At 48.9% G+C, this 19,163-nt stretch overlaps 1 protein-coding gene across 1 annotated transcript in view; it reads left to right on the top strand.

Annotated features, from left to right (window-relative positions):
- XRN2 (5'-3' exoribonuclease 2) overlaps nt 1-17,620 on the top strand; it is a 44,930-nt gene extending 27,310 nt beyond the window's left edge. The window contains exons 26-31 of the mRNA XM_035902235.1: nt 4,243-4,324; nt 4,729-4,929; nt 6,146-6,164; nt 6,233-6,293; nt 11,813-11,954; nt 16,756-17,620. Of these exons, the coding sequence (XP_035758128.1) occupies nt 4,243-4,324; nt 4,729-4,929; nt 6,146-6,164; nt 6,233-6,293; nt 11,813-11,954; nt 16,756-16,818 (568 nt within the window). The 3' untranslated portion in view covers nt 16,819-17,620. The remainder of the gene's footprint in view (nt 1-4,242; nt 4,325-4,728; nt 4,930-6,145; nt 6,165-6,232; nt 6,294-11,812; nt 11,955-16,755) is intronic.
- Nucleotides 17,621-19,163: the final 1,543 nt, after the last annotated feature.

Genomic DNA, 19,163 nt, shown 5'->3' with positions numbered 1-19,163 from the left:
GAAGTTTGGTGCATTGTGTCTGAATGACGAGAGGAGGATGCTGGCCATAGCAAATAATTAATACACAAGACATAGTGGCAGATCAGGAGAGACAGTAGGACTGACAGAAGAGCTGTGGTTGGTGCCGAGATTCCAGGCTGAATACACAAGACATAGTGGCAGATCAGGAGAGACCATAGGACTGACAGAAGAGCTGTGGTCGGTGCAGAGATGCCAGGCTGAACTGAAATTGCTGATTCGTCCTATACTGGCTTCTCCTGCCCTGTGGTAGGCGTTGCAGCTTCGGGCAAAGAGATGGTAGGAGATGGTGAGAAGGTCAGGGATACTGCTGGAGTTGGCTCGGTGAACGAATGGGTCACTGGAAGCGGTAAGATAAATCCTGTGTGACCTACAGGGGAGTTCTCCATGTTGCTGCTCCTGCCCTGCGGTAGGCGTTGCAGCTTCGGGCAAAGAGGTGGTAGGAGATGGTGAGAAGGTCAGGGATACCACTGGAGTTGGCTCGGTGAACGAGTGCGTCACTGGAAGCGGTAAGATAAATCCTGTGTGACCTACAGGGGAGTTCTCCATGTTGGGAAGGAATTGCTTGTGCAAAGGGCTCCCGAAAAGGACGCTAGTTCAGAGTCCTGTCTCCTCGCCTGCGATCAGGAGCTGTGTTTCTGTAATGGTGGGATTGAGACAGGAGGAAACTTGGCTAAACTGCCTAAAAAGGTGCTTTAAAGTAAGACGTTTTCACTGTTTAGCTGAATTCTTGCAATATTGAAATACACAAGTGTTTGGAGTTTAAACAGCTGACACAGACACAGTTTGAACTCCAACACTTTGCCACGTATAGAAGACGAGGTTACGGCGTATTGAAGCTGTCGGCCTCTTGCTCCCTGTGAAAGAGTGAATTAATATCGATGGCTGCTCTGAATTAAACTTACTGTCCACTCCCAAAGCACATGAAGCGTGGCTGAGTAACGGGTGCAGAAGCTTTCTTGTGCGAGGGATTGGGTTGGTCGAAGTGGAGAGACAGACTGAATATGAGAGCCCGGAGCTATTAACTTTGATTGAAGGAGAACAAGTGGGGTTTTTTTGAACAAACAAGAAATGTGATCTAAAAAGAAGAGTGCGGGGAATGGGAAGGCAGAACTACCGGACAGACATAACATTTTTGTATTCATCTCCAAAAAGAGAAAACCTGCGTGGTTTTGGGGAGAGGGCAAGTATTTGTGAGCCCATCAGTCCCGACACTGCTGTTCATGTATTCTGAAGCTCGAGCCTTGATGCTTTCTGGGAAATACTTATTTCAAAGCAGTTTCTCTGTGCCTTACGTATGTGGAGCTGATCTCGCCAATTAGGTACTTGCAAAGCTCTCGTCATCTCGTGGCATCTGAGCACCTTGTGTTGTTTAGGAAGCACTCCACATGCAAATAACGCCCCAGTGCCATCATTCTTTCAAATTGAGGAGGCTTGAATCCACTGATCTATCCGAAATCCCAGTCCATCTGTTGGCCTCAGGAAACTGTCTGGTGGCTTGCTTTCACGTGTCCCTTCCTCGCCCGCAAACTGCCTCAGCATCCCCAGTGGCTGCTCTGCAGGTGTGCCTGGCAAATCTGAAAGCAAGGTGCTTCCCCCCCCTCCCCCTTTTGTTGTGCCACTTTCCTTAATGCTTCTTTTTCCATTAGGCAGAGGTTGATCTCGGGCAGCAAAAAGAGGCGCCAGGTCAACCTGCCAGCCCCTCCCGTCGCTGCTGCAGCGCGCTGCTTCGCACGCTGCCGGCGGTCGTCACGCAAAGGCTTTTTCCCGCAGCAGGGGCTGTGTGCCTGCCGTTGCACTCCGGGGCTCTTCATCCCAGTGTCGGGAAGCTGGTTCCTGGCACTCTCAGTTTTCGTGGGAGACTGCAGTGCAGCACGCTGCAAATGTATTCTTCATCAGTTCACGTTGTGGTGTTTCTCCTCCTCTTCTACTAACGATACCAAGCTGTCCTAGGAGATTAGTTTTAAACGCTAATTAACTTCTGGTTTAGACCGACTGCAATGGGAAGTCTTTACCACTGACTGCAGTGGCGGTTGACTTAATCGAAGGCAAGCGGCTGCACGTGTCTTAACTCCTCTCTTACCACGTAGAGACCCTGGTAAAAGGCTTAAACCCTTGTTAGAAGAATACCTCCGAGCGTCATAGCCCAACACTCCTGCCGAAATCTCTCTTTCTGACATTCACACTGAAGGATGCTTTTGCAGATGGGACCGCACCCAGACACCAGAACACATCCTGGATTGTGGACTGCATGGGTTGCGTGTGAAGCAAACCCATCAAGATGGGAGCGTGTCAGCAGCTCACCGCGGTGGGCGGTGGTCACCTTAATGAGCAGGCGCAGCCTGCATGGACAGCGCGTCTGCTCCGATGGAAATCTGTGGTCAGAACTGAGCACGTGGGCCAGTTTCACCCGGGCAGCGTTGGGTGTTCAGGGGTACCAGAAGGTGTTCCTAGGTCAGACAGTATGGCTATCTTCCTGCCTTCCGCGGTCAGCCCCTTCGGTTCGAGCGCAAACGTCTCTGTCAAAGCGCAGATGTCTTCAGCTAGAAAGTCAAATGAGAAGGAATGGGAGGAAGGCACATGCTGAGTTTTCTTAATGGGGCAGGTTATCTCTTGTGTCAAAGCCGTGTTCATCAGCTGTATAATTGTGAGAGAGCAGCTGTGTGTCGTGGCGTAATTGGATTGGGAAGCATCCAGAACCCACACGTTCCTGAAAAACTAGAGCTGACGCGGTTAAAATTCCCACATTTTGTGGGATTGATGCAGAGCAACTTTTCATTTTGTGTATTATGTTTTTTATATGTATGATGAAGTAAAATTAGACTCTAGAAGGGCAATGCGGTCAACCGAAGTGGCATCTCTTCCTCAAGAGCCTGCGGTGGGTGTTCCTTACTGTTGTTCTCTGATTTGACTTTGATGTGCCAATTTTCGGCTGATGAATAATTGTCTGCGCTGATAACTTGGGGAGTCAAGTGCGGTACGGCAGTGCTCTGTGAATGGCGTATTCGGTTTCTGCAGCGCGGGGTATCTGATTTAGGACTTTCATTTCAGTCGGTAAACTTGTCAATTAGCTGCATTTGAAAAGTGATTTTGATTAGTGCAATCAGTAAACACAAAATCTCGTCTTTGATTATCACACTGATTAGATAAATTGTTACTTGAGGAGCTGCTAGAGAAGGCAGTTTATTTGGCCTTATAGCTCTAGGAAATGCCTAAGTTCTGACGACTAAAGAAAATATTAATTGTCATTTCTTCTCCGATTTTCACCTTTTTGAAGTGCAATTCACTGCTCCGAGCTTTTTCCCCTCAAAGATTGTTCTCTGTCAAAGCCACACAAACGAATAGTGATAAGGTGGCTTTAAATGGTTTTATGGTTACTTCATTTAAACTCTTCCTTAAACTGTGCCCTGGAGCTGCAGAAAGTTGTGGTTATGGCAGGAGAGCTGGGACCTTTATCCTTCAGGTGGCAAGCAGGTGATTAAAATAGGACATGTGTTTTTAACTAGCCCTTAGGCAGGGTCTGGCTGAAGGGGGGGCACTGTACCAGGGCGAGACCATCATCACCTCGCTGGGTGATCGCTAGAGTGCGGCATGGAAAACGTGTTAATAAACTTCAATTAAAATGTGCAAGTTCTGATCAGGGAGGGAGAGACTGTGTCAGTCTGTAATTGTCCGCATACATGGGGGTCTTGCCTAGCTCGGCCTGCACAGAGGAGGGGGGGGAACGGGGCCGTTATTCTTCCTGGAATACAGGGCAGGGGGGTTCTGGAAGTTTGTGTGTCTCAGCAAGCAAAAGGAGAACCGAGCCAGGCCTAGGAGACCTGCAGGTTGTGCTGACGCAGCCAAAATCTGGCCCTCGCCCTGGCGGCCGCAGGTGGAGACCTACAGGCGTCGGTAACTACAGATAGAGGGGGGCTGTGCATCTGAAAACACTTAGCAGAGCTCCGTTCTTCGTACTGCGTGTATTTCTGGGGTGCTGGTGTCTGAAACTTTGACATTATTAGCAATAAAGTCATCTTAGGATATGTTTTGATTGAAAGTAGTGACACTCCTGGGCTTTACCAAATTTAAAAAAATTTTTTTGCAATTTCACCTTTGTACTTTTTTTTTTTTTTTTCCTTTCAAGCTTCTAATGTTGTGCCTTAATTGCTCGTTTCCCCCAAAGTAGCTGAAGACAGCTTTATGGGCCTGGCTTTTCTCATGTGGTGCTAATCTTGTATTCAGAAGTAAGCGCGGCGTCACTAAAGCACGGCGTTGGTGCCGCCTGTTCGTGCACGCCAGAGCCCGCGTCGTTCACGGCTGCTCGGTGTGGAGGTGCCGCGTACCCATCGTCAGTCCCCGGGGTGCTCTAGGCTCCTTTGGTTGCAGGGTGCACGAATTATACCTGACTCTGAGCATCTGTCGGTAACAGTGTAGGTGCCTGTGTGCGTATGTTTATAGAGAGGCATCTATACTGGTTGGGGGGTGTGTGTGTGTGTGTGTGTATATATGTGTAACGTTTAATAAATGGGTGACACCCCGCGCGTACCCCTCTGCGGCTCAGGCCGTGGCTGAGCTGGGTGGGCTGCATTAGCTCTGCCCCGAGGAGCCCCAGGCAGGAACAGCAGAGCTGCTGCCGATCGGAATTGATTTCCCTGACGAAAGGGGGTGTTCTCCTCAAGGGGGGCCGCCTGAAAGGGGGTGTTCTCCTCAAGGGGGGCCGCCTGAAAGGGGGTGTTCTCCTCAACGGGGGCCGCCTGCAAGGGGATGAAAGGGGGTGTTCTCCTCAACGGGGGCCGCCTGAAAGGGGGTGTTCTCCTCAACGGGGGCCGCCTGCAAGGGGATGTTCTCCTCAACGGGGGCCGCCTGAAAGGGGGTGTTCTCCTCAAGGGGGGCTGCCCGCACCCTCCCCTGCGTGCTGAGTGCTGCCATGTAAGGTTTCTGCCCGGGTCCGGCCGTTGCAGCCCATGGACAATCCAGCCAGCGTTAGGAGAGAGGCGCCCATTTTCCTCTCTCTGTTTTGTTTGGGTTTTTCTTTTTTTCCTCCCTTTTCTTTCAAATTACTGCAAAGCTTTGGCGTGCTTGAATATTGGCAGTTTAACAGGGCGTTACTGTCCCGTCGCAGCGCGGCCATTAGACAACTTCTGGAACCAGCTGTTGAAATTAGGTCGCACTTAAAGACCATTGAGGAGAATCAAAGGTGTCACTGAAACTGAAGCCTTTGATGGATGCACAATCTGAGTGTTGTGGGCTGACCAGGGAGCTATTGATTAGCTGTTTCTTTTATCCTGTTTACTGACCAGTTTATTTAGAAGAACAACAACCGTTTAATTGCATGTCCTGTTAAAGCAATGTTGTTACTGCTGCGGCTTTGTAAGGAGCGAGTTTGGGCAGAAGAAACAATTGAGAAGTGGGTGGTCTTTTCCACTGCGGTCCCTTACAACTGCAGAGCTAGGTCTCTGGCCGAGTTTCTACCTAAAAAGGTTTAATTCAGTCTGATTACTTTATCTGAGAGATCATTAATAGACATATATTATCACTGTCTGGGTTAACTTTTAAATCTATTTTTGCTATCTTTAAATATATCCTAAATATAACTCTCTCTCTCGAAACGTGAATAAAGCGGAACTGCTGGCTTTGTTCCGTGCTCCGGCCGTTCTTTCAGCTTGCTTTATAGAATGACTTTGCCTACTCAGAGGGGAACTTGCCCGTATTTTGACCATTAAGTATTTGTTGCTCACCAACGTGGTGTGTTGCAGTGATGGCTCAGGGGGTGCGTGTGCGTGTGTGTATCTCATCCTTTTCGTATCGTGTAGAGAGGGATGTGTGTCTAAGAAATGCAAGCGTTAAATGAAGTCTTCAGTCGTTACGGTAACAGACTGGGGGTTGCACGTTTAAAACTTCAAGGGAAGGTACCTGGGAAGCGCCCAAGCACTGGCCAGCACTCATCCTGGAAATTGAAATTCATTCTTCTTATAACCTGAAGCTTAGTGGACTTATTAAAAAAAAAAATTGCGTTTTATTAACTAACACTAAGCTTGCCACTGATGGATGCAAGGGCTCTGCCAAAAGCAGAATCTTAGCCGACGGCTTGGTGAAATGTATTTGGTAGCATATCCAGTTTGAGCTGTTCTGTTTGACTTCTTAGAACAAGCCCGCGGGCATGCGTAAGTGGAGCACAGCTCCTTAAGGACACTTGCTCTTGTTTATTTTAACTTTCTGTTTTACCCTCCAGATCTTAGACCCCAGGAGTCTTGGCGAGGTCCGACACCCTTGTTTCAACAGACGCTGCAGAGGTAAGGCAGGAGGGGCTGCAGGTTGGTAAAATGTGGCCGGGAGGACGCACTTTGTTCTGCCAGGCTTCACAACTTTTTTTTTTTCCCCTTCATTTTGAACTTTGTTGTTTAAATTTGTGGAAATCATGCTGTACAGCAGGGTTTTTTAAGTTAATTAATGTCCATGATTTATTTATATTTTGTGAGTGCACTACGTGGTGTTCATCCTTTAAAAGACTTGAGTACTTTGTATTAAAAAGAAGGCAAAAACACTTTCCATTAAAACTCAGACTTCAAAATTAACTTTACTGTTGGTGCTTTGGTACCGTTCTTGGTTCTTTGGCCTTTATCTTATTGAAGCTTTTGAGATACTATGAAATTGAACACAGAGAGCTTAAAACTGCATTAGATTTTGGACAGGCTAAACAAATTTCTTTTTAGGAGGGCTGTGGAGCTTAATGAGGCATAACTAATGGTGTTCCACTTTTATCATTTCTGTGCCGCAGCCGCAGCATTAGTACAGACCAGCCATTGATTCTTGCTACAAACCTCTTGAAGTCCTAATCAGCTTCTTTGGTACAAGTTTTTCAGGCCTGACAAGCCTATTGTAGGGCAGTGTCACTGTAGGTCAGTAGTTATTAGTTGCCACTGAAAACAGTTTCTTTAACTACTTAAGGCTGAACTGAATTAAATGCAGAAGGGACTCAGGGAAGGATTATGGAATCCGCAGTCCAATAAGTGCCATCGAATAGAAGGAATGTGACATGGTTTGATAATAAGGGATGTTTTACATGCGTTCCTTCATTGATAGGTTGTACGTCCTTAAGTCAGACAGACCCTATAAACTCCAGCGTACCTGTGAAAGCTATGAATAATGATATCTATTTATATTTATGGAGGAACGAGAGCGTATGTGAGATCTCTGAAGTTTATGGTCTGAGGCACAACTTTTTTTTTTTTTTTTTTCCATGGTTTTATTTGCAAACGTTAACCATTGAAAATATCAGCTTCAGGAGAATTTGAGCTCTCTGCAATCACGCTTTCCATGGCAACCGTTCTGATCCCTATTGAAATAAGTCTGGCTTCCTTGTCCTGTGCCACATCAATGGGGAATATCGCATGAAAATGAATCTGGCATTACGAACTTTAACGTTACTTTGTCCATAGGAGTTGATATTCCCACACCTTAATTAAATCCAATTCATGTAGTACCGTTTAGTGAGATACCGCTACCAGTCCATAACTTGTCATTACTTTTACGATGCTATACTTTATCGCTTTACCAGGCTGTTTGTTTTTGCAAAGCGGACGAGTTTCTCAATTCACATATAACTAACTTCTTTCATCCAGAAACTCTGTTTACTTCTCCCTTGAAATACACGTTTTTATTACAATTGTAGTGATCAGCTGTCTCTGTGATGGGAATCCTACTGTAAGGTTGCTGTGCTTGGTTTGTGCTGATATTTTTAGAAGCGACTGCACGCTCCCAAGTGCCCCAGAGCGTTTTTGCAGGTAGGCGGTGTTGACGATTCGAGCCGCTAACCTGTCCAGCGTGCTTCTGGTGTCGTGGTATCGACCTCGCTATTCAGTTCCCAAACTTGAGGAAATTGGTGTCCCCCAAGGTGACTTTAAATTGAAGATGTATCATCTTCACCTAGAAAATAAGCTTTAGAGAAGCTTGGAGAATGCTGTTCGAGCTTTCGAGTGACAACAGTATACGTACAATACTTTCCCTCCCTGGTGGTGCTTTGTTGTACCTCTGATGGCTTATGAAAACCATTAACTTGCAGGTTTCCATGCCAAGGATAAGTAATTTTGCCATCTTGGAAGATGTTTTGATTTGGGAAACAAATCAAATGGATGCTTAGGGCTGGCATTGAGTTAGATAAGTGTGGAGACGTAAGCAAAAGTTTAAACAGAAACATAAAGGCTCAGTGCAGGAAGAAATGGCTGAACCCGTTGAACTGAACCACCCCCCCCACCCCCCCAAGAGGTTTCCAGTTTCCCAGTTAATTCCCTGGGAGCTGCCAGCTTCCCATACCACCACCTTCAAGGCTGTGTCCCCACTTGCTGCTGCAGCTTCAGGTGCTCCAGGAGCCACAAGGTACTGCCGGGGAGAGCAGCGAGGAATTTCTGTTCTCTGTCACCTCTGCTCCCGAGAAGAAAGTAATTGAGGGAGAGGCCAGCCCCTGCTCCAGCCTTTTCAGATGAAGTGGGTTGGCGGGAGGCTACGATATCCTTGATTTGCGACGTCAAGCAAGGGATAAGCAAGGAGCCCTGTCCCTGCAGAGAAAGCTTTGAGCCTTTGTGCTATTTCAGGGATAGCGTACTGCAGTGGGGACTAAACTAGCTCTCCACAGGCCTGGGTGGAAAAAACCAGTAGCTTAAAGCTCTATTTCTTCATAATCCAGATGATCTTGTCTCCTGCATAAGACACATACCTTTTAAATTTAGTGATGTAATTCAGTGTGCAGCAAGTACGGTAAAATTGGTGAGATGCTGTTGAACAGGGCACCTTTCAGCACGTCCTCCTCAGGCTTGGGTTGGTCTGGGCTGCGTTACTGGGGACTGCAGAAGATTCTTTCATGCTCTTGCCTTCTGTGCTGGGGGTCTGATATGTTTCAGAGTTTGTTTATTTTATATTTTTATATATATATAGCATATGTATTTATTTGCTACCTGGTTTCCTGGCTGATGGAAATTTGCTCATAGAAGAGATTTCCAAAGAGGCTGAGGTTGGAGCACAGAAATGTTTTACTGTGCAAAGCTTCCTGAAGTTGTATTTTAGCTGTCCTGTCTGTATATGTTTATATACATATATATAGTTTAATCGTACCTTGACACAACTCTGGATTGTGCATTTGCGTAACTCCGCCAGTGTGTGCTCATGCGACATTCCAAGTGGCACCATTCTTTTTGGTACCCACGAGGCACAGCTTTGCTGCATACAAATCCCCACCCTCGGGTAAACTGAATTGCCGATCAATACATCCACTAGATGAACATGAAGTCAAGTGCTGGAAGTGCTAGAATTTCCTGATTTCTGTTTACCAGATGAAAATCTAGCTGATGAATTTAAATGAAAATCTAAAGTTTTGGTTTGTTAAAAATAGTGCATAGTTCTGTGCTTTAAGAGCGGCAAAAAAGGTGAGAGCTGCTTTTCTGGCTATAAAATCAGAAAATGCATTGCAGCTTTTTTTTTCCCCCCCCTACTAGTTTTATCCTCCTCCAGTACTGGTTCTAACTATAAATCCCCAGTTCCCCTCTTTCAGATGGCCTCAAAGGAAAAAATGTCCCGACAGAATAGCGATATTAGTGTTTATATGTTTGTTAAATATCCCAACTTCGCACTAAGCAGTACTTCATTTAAAATAAGTATTTGGCACAGAGCTTAAACTTTTTATTAATGTCACGTGAAATGTGTGTCAAACGTTCCCGTTCCGGGGCAGGTAGCACGTGTTGGCCTGCGATCATCGGGCGCTCAGGGTATTGATCACAGGCACGTTGGCAAGGGTGGAGAGGCAGAGTGGCTGTTGCTGGAAGTGCCAGGCCTGGGGCTGTGTAGGTAATTCCCAGTAGATTTCCTTACGGCTGAGCAGTGCATTCTTCCCGCAGAGCCTGCTGTTTTCTAGGAATAAGGGGCGGAGGGGAGAGGGGGGGCTAGTACTTAAAATACTTAATCAAAAGGAGTATCATACTTAGCATGCTGATTTTGTGTTTATTCCCTGGAAGCGTTACGTGCTCTAACTTTCCATACGGTGTTGCTCCTGCTGTTGAGTGACCCGGATAACATCCTGCAGCTCTAGACATAACCTTTGAAGCTGAAAATAAACCCACGCGGTTCAGTATTACCACTTAGCTTTTGTGCGTGTTCATTTTTAGTGAGTGTTGCACGTTGTATTCACCAACTGCATATTTATCAGGTAAGACTCACACTTTATTATAAACAGGAATCAAGTTATTTCATTTCTAGAAGACGTAGGAGTTCCTAAAATGCGGGCAGGTCGGAATCTGAGCAGGTGGAGCAGCTGTTTTGCAGGCTTCAGTGTGAACCCAAAAGCAATTTGCATCCAAAGACAGAAAGCCTTCACGTCCAAAATGCCAGTGTTCGTTCATTTTATCCTTAGGTTTACCTGTCCTGATTCCAGCTTTGCCTCTGTTCCAGCTGGTGGAACATGTGTTAAAAGTCCTTCCCCTCCCAGCATGGCCCGCTCGGCTTGCCCAACGCTGTACAGCGGGCTGCCAGCCCTCCCTTGCTCCCAAGGCGTGCGGCTCGGGGAGGAGGCATGAGTGTTTGAAAGAATAGATCAGCCTCTGGGCAGGGTTACTCCTCCGAGGCTGGAGTCCTGCCAGTTTAATCCAGCAGATCGGGGCAGAGACGTGCGAAGTTACGGCGGTGCAGCAGGTAAAGGCAGGAGGCAGGGCTGGTGCTCCCTGCCGTTGCCGTCTCTCAGCAGGCCGGCCGCGCGCTCTTCGACTGCCTCTCTTAAACAGGGGTCAGAGAAGATTAACTGCCTCCGGTGCTTTTCCTTCACAGCCCTATATTGTATAGCAAAACATAACGGCTACACGTTCTGCAAGGAATTGTACCCTCACCCCTGCTCAGCTTTAAAGGCTATATCATGGCTCTGTCATTTTTCTAAATATTTTTAATCAAACAATGATTGGATGCATTATACCTGTTGCTTTATAATTGTAATGCTAGAATAGGTACTTGAAGGCAATTAAAACATTTCTTGCTGTTGGTAATCTAGGATGGCAAACTAGGTTATAATGGATGTTGAATTTGCGTTCCCATATAAACTGTACACCAAATGTCAGTCAGCCCATGCCAATTAGTGCTTATGTTGCTAGGTCACCGTGGTCAATTGAAAACGGCATCAATAGAACTTGAAAAGGTTTCTTCCCGATCAGACCTTCTGACATATTGAGCAGAATAATGGATGGGAAAAAACAGCCAAGGCCCCTACCCTAGATTCAGAATACTCGCCGTAAGAATTCATTTGCAACCTGCAATTAACTAGAAAGAATGGACTCCCAGAAAGAGTCTGGACATTGAGAGAAGAAAGCCTTATTCTCCTGTTCCGCACATGTTTCGTCTTTGCATGGTGTGTTACGTTTAGCTAACTTGCTGATATCTGGGGCTTAATCTGTGTGCAGGATCGGTGCGGACAAGTTTCCTAATTTGCCCCTAACGTAAAAGATGGACTGAATCCTTCCAAGGAATTTGAAAAAAATCCCCGATTTGTAAAATTGAATTTGCTGCCTGTGGTAGTACCTGGTTCTGTAGCTTTCGAGCCGCGGTAAAGGACGCGGTAAGCGAATGTGGCCTTTTGGTAGGAGAATCTTGGAAGGTATTCCCCCCCTCCCCGCTCTACCTCTGATGGCTTAGCCACCTGCAGCACCCCTGCAGGCATAGCTGGCTGTGGCAGCATTTAGCTCTGAGACAAATCAAATCATTTACCATACCAGACTACAGAAACTTGGGGGTTGTGGTGTGGAGCTAAGTTCACGCTGCAGCACGTTTCTTCTGTTCGCAGGACTGCTGGGGCTGCTCCTCTTCTTGCCTGGAACCGCATGCTGCAATCCCAAAATCAGTACCAGCCAAGCCAGTACCAGGTGCTGGGCGGACCAATGAACTACCCACAGAGACCAGAAGATCGGATGGACAGGGGAAGACAGGTATGAAAGCGTTGCCCCGTTTGGCACGTTTTGTGCTCCTCCTGGGTAAGGCTTCCTCCACGCGTGGCTGCGGAGAGCGCGTGCAGCGCAGGTAGGTGTTCCGGGGCTGGCTTTACCCCGCTAGCTGTGTCACCAGCTGAAAGCACTGACAGGCAGGCTCCCCAGCCCCATCCAGCCCCTCCGCGGGTACCCCTGGCAAAAGGCCCATGCCGTGACCCTGCCACCACTGCTTTTCATTAAAAGTCAATCAAACACGCTACCCAGTCACACGCTTCTCGCAGCCTGAGAAGACATGGTCTGAAGGCAAGTATTTCAGCCAGAGTCTTCCCCTTCTGAAAGGAAATCTATTGGCTACACATTTTGGGGATAGAAAGGTTGCTCCCCAGTATGTTTAAAATATAAGTTCTTACGACTTCATTAGTTTTTCCTCTCAAATGTTTATTGGCTTTCTCATAGCTGAAAAACTACTTGAATGCAGATGTTAGAGTCTAGTAGCCGGAGAAACAAACATGTCTGTGAAAGCACACGTGAAAATAGCTGTGTGTGGTTCCATGAGAACAAGTGACCGTGATGGGAGAACCTCACCCAGAATCGTAGGTGACTCTGCCATCAGTTTATGAAAATGCCACAGAATGAAAATGCTGCTTGAAAGCAGCCGGTGATTCTGCTGACGTGACTTTGTGTGTGAGTGTGCTCAGTAAAAACATAATCTGCATATACTCCTGTACTAGAAATTCGAGTGTTTGCAATGCTGTCTACTAGTTTAATATGGATATCTGACATTTATTTTAAACTTGTCAGTTCTGTTGCTGCTTTGGTAAGTCGGATGATGACCCAGCTGTGGGAAGGCTACTGACCAGTAAGGGAGGAAGAGGAGGGAGGGCGCTCGGTGACTTGGTAACAGCACTGTTTCCCAACCCCGTATATGGAAACTAAGGCGCAAGTTGTTTGAAACTTGCCTTCTGTTGGGCCTGGTTCCGCTGCCTCTCACAAACGTGCTCAGGCCAAGCCACTCCTTGGAGCGCGCTCTTCGTTCTTTATTTCTTCCCAGTGCCCATCTCCCGAGTGCGCAGGCGTTTGTCTTGCAGGGTGCAGCACAGACACACTCAGATTTGGAGTTTGGTTTCTGGGGCTGTTTCTGCATGCTGCAGGCAGCACACAGGCATTTTCCCCTGGGTATAGATTTGGTCCTGAGTGTACTGGATAATGGCCTGGCCTCCTCTGCTTATAGAGCAGGGACTGCAAGCCCAACCCGTGTAAGTTCTGCTGTCGTACGGCGTATGTGAACGTCGCCTTTGTAGCATTTCTACCACTTCTCTGATTCTTCGTCTGCTTTATGTTTTTCTTTTCCGTTCGGGTCGGGAGGCTCAGGTAGCACAATCTACCACAACCACTTTTGCACCGTGACGTCATTACGGCGCCGGGGGTTTTGAGGCAGCTAATGCAATAAAAACACGTCCTGTCAGACCAAGCTGGTAAGGGAAGAGCAGCCTTTGGCCTTTGCTGGAGAAGCTTTTTGCAGAGTGCCGCGTGCCCCTCTGCCCGGCTCAGCTCGTCGGGACCGAAGCCCAGCAGAGACAGCCCGGGAGCTGCTAATGCCGTTCTCAGCATTGTCTGCCGAGGGCAGGATTACGCGGTGCGGCTGAAAAGATCTATAGCCCACAAGCAGCCTGCCCCAGCGCTCCCAACTCTCAAACTCTTGTTCGGCTGAGCCCTTGTTAGCAGCAGCGAGACTCCCTTCTCCCCCCCCCCCGCCCCCAACTCCTACCCTGAAGCGTTCTTAGTGCAGAGGAGGCTTTTGAGGCTGGAGTAAGAATTGTCTTTAGCCCGTTCAGTAGTTGTATTGGTGTTGGAGCAAGAAACGGGGAGGGGGGGAAGAGAGAGGCAAGCACGCCACCGTGCACTCCTGCTCCCAGTATAGTGGGGAGGCATCACCAGCACAAATCCTTCCAGGACTGGGTTTGGCTGTCAGCAAGACTGGGCGGCCTGGGTTATGATCATGTTGGGCTTAACGGGGAAACACTGGGGCGTGAATCCTGGGGGGGCTGCCCAGCTAGTCCCCCATGTTTTGTTGAGCGCATTCCAAATTTGGATGAGGTGTGTTGATAGGATCAGCCTTCAAAAATCTTTAGGTCTGTGTTACATAGGTTTAGCCAAAATACCGGAGACACAGGAATAAATGTGTCATTGCACCGATCCATGAGGGGGGCTGCTGTAATAATGTAGGAAAATCTGTGGAGGATTTTGATGCTGGTGGAGTCTGGGTGGTGTCTGATTAGCACTGGAAAACAGATACTTGGAAAAAAGGTCTGTTTGCAATGCCGTACTCTGCTCTGCCCTGCACCCCGAGGAGTGTAGGCGGATATATTTGCAAAAGGAATCGGAACTAGCTCATCCCCAACCTTAAATCTTCATGCCTAACGGCTCCAGCTGGAATCGCAAGGGTGAACGGGAGTTGTCTTCCAAAAATGGTTGCGGGGTGGGCTCAGGGAGGGCACCCCCTGTTCGGTCGCATTTGAAACCGTGGGGTCTCAGAGCATCGTGGGCATGCACAGCCCGGCAGGGACGGGAAACCTCCGCCCTCGCAGCGCCCCAGCTGCTTGCCCCCGGGCCGCTTGAAGAGGAGGCCCATGGCTGCTTGGAGGTGCTGCAGTCTGGCCCAAAACACGATTCCCCTGGCCCTAGCATGGGACGTGCCTGCTGGATCGTGAAGCGAAGTTAAAGCTGGGTGGTGACAGCGGTTTTATCTGTATTCCCGTACGTGGTGGTTGTTAAGGACAAATCTTTCAGCTCAAGTGAATTTGCTTCCTTAAAAAATGTCCTTTGCATTTGTGTTGCTTTCCAACTTGTTTTTATCTCCTTTTATATTTTTTTTGTTGCTGCTTTTCTTTTTTTTTTTGTTGTTGTCATTTTAAAATGAACTTCCAGATGTCGTTATTTCCTCGGGGCTGACAGCACTGGAGTAGAATTAGAAGCTACCTTAAAGGCTTTTGGGTGCAAAACCAATAATTGAATCTAGCATTGCTGCCTGTACATTTCAAAGCTTTAAAGCCTTGAAAAGGGATTCAAGTGGAAGTGGTGACACATAGCAGCATAAATAATTATCTTTGGTCCCTTTCACCTCTGAATTCTTTTTTTACAGCATACAGAACATGGTCTGAAGAGGTTAATAAACGCGCTGCTACCAAGTGCTTACAAAATTAATGCAACTGCCATGGATATGGGTTGCTCTGGGGTAGTGGGCGTTCGGTGGTGGGTGCCTTCCAGCTGTTCCAGAAAACAAAAATGAACTTGATCGTGTTGTGCGGGGGTCTGGCGCTTTTATTGTAGCCCTCAGTAATGCACCCCTGAGTGCCCAGCTAAATGTCTCGTGCGGCTCTGCGCAGACCCCTGAATTGTAGCTCTGTGCGGGGATCGCTGCTCTTCACCCAACTGGGAGGATTTTTCAGGGGACGCGGCTTGCTTCCTTTTTTTAATTGATCGCAATCAAACCCCAAACCAAACGTAAACCCTTCCTGACAGCAGGAAACCCGGCGCGTTCTGCACTGCCCGTGGAGCCCTGTGCGAACGGGGCGTAACACAGCGGCTCCTGCTCGGAGTCGTTGCTGCCTGCCTGACCCCAGCGGCCCGACGCGCACCTCCCCTCGGCGCAGGTTTGCTCCTCGCCCGCTCGCCAGTTTCCATGGTTCTCCCTGAGCCCCCGTAGACAGGGTGAAGATGGGTTTCTCTTTTAAAGAAATAAAGGGAGCCCCTCGTCCCCTACCCACAAAAAAAAAAAAAAAAAAAAAAAAAAAAATCCACCTAAGAAACAAAACAAGCAAGCCCTGTAGCTGTCGTTAGTGCGTCACGTTTAATTAACTTTCTGGGCTCTACTGTGCGTCAGGGTTTGAAATAATTTTAAATGTTTCAAGAGGGCTTTTAATGATGTTTTCGGGCAGATTTTTTTGCACTGGGTAGTTGATGTACAGAATGCCTCGCCTAAATTTAAATACAAAAATGTGTCTGGTTCGGGGTGAGCGCCAAGGTGGGATTTGGGCATCTTTTGCCTTTTATTTAAAACGAATGAGTGCTGGAAAATGCTGCTTCTCGAACAAATGCAATTTATTTTTCCCTTTCTTAAAATACTGATCTGTAAAAACGCCTGCCTCGCCTCAGCGCGAGACTGCTTACACCTGAAACGGAAAGCGGCAGTTGAGGGAAATTTATTTTTTTGTCCTCTTAAAAAAAAAAAAAAAAAAATAACCCTGAGCAATCCTCCGAGCAGCGTACGGGCATCGCGCATCTCAGCCCGATACGCTGGTCCGCGAAAGCGGCTTTGCGTCATCGCTCGGTGTAACGCGTAAGCGTCCGCGCCGCAAGGCCCGTGCTTCTGGAGGGATTAAAACCCGTGCGTTCGACGTCTGCCCTTCAGGTGCCTGCGTGAGGGGGTCTGCGCCCGTGGCTTTAACGTTGCCAGCCCTTCGTGCTTCCAGCGTTGCTGAAAGCAAAGGGCGGGCAGAGGTGGTGCAGCGCCTTCTCCTCGCTGCCGTCTTCCTTGCCCATCCACCGCGTCGCTCCTCCCGCGGAGCAGCTGGAAGCTGCGGCCGGAGCTGCCCCGAGCCCCTCTCCGGGGTGGACGTTAAAGCCTGTGTGTGACAGGAGAGCGGCTGCAGGCGCCGTCGAGAGGGGCCCGGCCCGGCCCGCGCTCCCTTGCCGTGCAGAGGATGTATTGTTTCATTTCCGCGTGGCGCCTGAAGCGCGCCTGGCTTGTTTGCCGTGACGTTAATCCAAAAAATAAATGCTTGCTTTTGTTTGTTTGTAGGCATATGGCCCCGGGAGGCCCTACCCGCTGCCACCTCCCTCAGGAAGATACAGCTGGAATTAGCTCTTGACTCCCTTTTGTTGGTGGTGGTGTTTGTTTGTTTGTTTTTAAGTATAGAAAATGTACGGGGTTTTGGTTTGGTTCTTCTATTAACTGGGGGGGGAGAAATGGAATCCTTAAGAAACATCCCAGTAGTTTTTAAACTATGATACTTGGTTTAAATGTGCACATTTCTAACCAAATCGATTTTTTTTTTTTTTTTTCCTAATTATTTGGGGGGCGGGGGGGAGCTACGTCGCTTGGAAATAGCGCGTTGCAAACTAGGAGTACGCTAGACCTGCTGATCCGCCCGTGAGGCCTTGGATGGGGTGGAAGTGCCGGCGCCCCCGGCGCGTACACGAGCTGCGCCTGCCAGGCTGAACCCCAAACGCGCTCTGCTTCCCGCCCGAGAGCCCGCACGCGGACGCGGAGTTATAAAGAATGTGTAGAAATCGGATTTTATTCACTCCGGGGGAAGACCCAGCGGGCAGCCTGCGGAGCGCGGTGTTCCAGGACGCATCCCTCGCCATTCCCTGTCGGACGCTTCCTTGAATTTCTCACGACGAGAGAAGTTTTTTGGTTTTTTTTTGGGGGGGTTTTTTTTTTGTTTTTGGACTCTGAAGTAAAACATTTCAACTTTTACAACTTGTGCCTGGTTTTGGCTTTTGTTATTGTAACATAAAGGAGCACGGGAAGTGTGTTTGTCTGATTTGATATATAATTTAAACCAGCTGCGAAGTACAGAGTTGCCATTCCTTTTTAGCACTCTTTTTAGGGGTTTTCCATGTGAGTGTACCAAATCGGTAAATATTTTTATTTGCTTTATAAAGTGGCTTTTGAAATTCTGAGCGGTATCGAGTGATTTATTCCCAACCCCCTCCAGAACCTGTTTGTATCTCTTCTCCCTACCTGTGTGCACATGGTTATAGTAATTTCTTGGAAAATAATTCCCCACGGCCTTTACCGTAGCATTTAAAAATCTTTGTTTAATCAAAAATAAAAAAAAACCAGAGGTCCTCCAGTTAAATGAGCGGTGTTAGCGCTAATTGATAAATTAATATACTGTCTCTCCATCGTGCTCCAGTTGGACTTTTCCAGCGCGCAGACGTAGCGCTGGACACCAGCAAACTCCAAAGCCCCTCCGCAGGCCCGGGTGCAAGGCACGGCGCGCCCCACCATCGCTGTTTCAGCCCGGTCCTTGGAGGGCCCAGATGTTAATCACCAGCGACGAGGGAAAAGACCAGACCGCTGTAACCTTGGGAGGAAGAAATCGTGAAACTGGATTCATTATTTTCAAGTGATTGAGGGTGGAGCAGAATCCTTCATTGTAATGCAAAGAGTTGCCATCCTGCCCGGCGCTGGGAAACGCCATCAGCCCTCGCCAATGGCCTTCTCCCTCCGCCGGGGAAGTATTTGGGTCTCGAAAAAGTAATTTTGCTTTTTGAGCGGAACAAAACCAGCGGCGGACGTGAATTTTCATGCAAATGGGGTGGCTGAGTGCGAGGCCGGAGGAAGGAGCCCGGTGGCTCGTCCGTACGCAGCCAAAGTGCCCCGTGAACCCGGGGTGCGAGTGGGCTTTTGTCCCTCACTCTCTGTCTTTTGGGGTGGGGGGTACGGAAGTGGGGCTGGATCAACGTTTTTGGGGGCTGCCTTGGGAAGGGCTCATCCCTGCACATTCCCCCTGCCCAGCTCTTCGCCCCCTTGGCCGCTGGTCTCTAAGCGGGCTGGCATTCCCCAGCGGAGCCTGCCCTCGACCCTGGGAGATGCGGTGCCCCCCCCGGACCCTCGGAGCGGTGCTTGGAGCAACGTGCTTGGCTGGGGGCTTCGGTGCCATCGCGCAGGGATGGGATTGGGGGCCTTGGCCGTGGAGCATCGCCCCTCCCCGGCTGTTGGCTTCCACTGCTCGTGTATCCCCCTGCCCAGGCGTGTGGCCCCACTGCGTCCCAGCCCTCTCCAGGACCCAGAGCCTCTGGGGTATTTAGGGATGGCCCCTGGGTACAGGACCTCCGTGGCCATCCCAAAACCACTCTACCTCTGTCTAGATACATATTTTCCAAGCCCGACCTGAGCCTGAAGCCTCCAACCTTGCATTACCAGGGCTTGGGGGAGGGTATGGGCTCTCTCACACCATGGGGCTCAGCGCCATCCCCTTCCCAAGGGCCATCCCCATTCCGCAAGCTGTCCCCCGTGAGAGCCCAGCCATGGAAAAGGGGGGATCCCTGCGCATCGCCCCGTCCCCCCGAGGGAGCAGTCCCCATGCGGCAGCTGCCGGGAGGGGAAGGGGAGGGTCCCCGCCGTTCCCCTCCCGGCCCCTGGAGTGGCCGCTTTGGGACCTGGGAGCCGGCCTCTGGGCTCACAGCGGCCGGAAT

Source organism: Egretta garzetta, unplaced genomic scaffold (genome assembly GCF_000687185.1).
Source record: "Egretta garzetta isolate BGI_Z169 unplaced genomic scaffold, ASM68718v1 scaffold499, whole genome shotgun sequence".
Lineage (NCBI taxonomy): Eukaryota > Metazoa > Chordata > Aves > Pelecaniformes > Ardeidae > Egretta > Egretta garzetta.
Note: the sequence above shows the minus strand (reverse complement) of the source record. Positions and strands in the feature narration are given on the sequence as shown.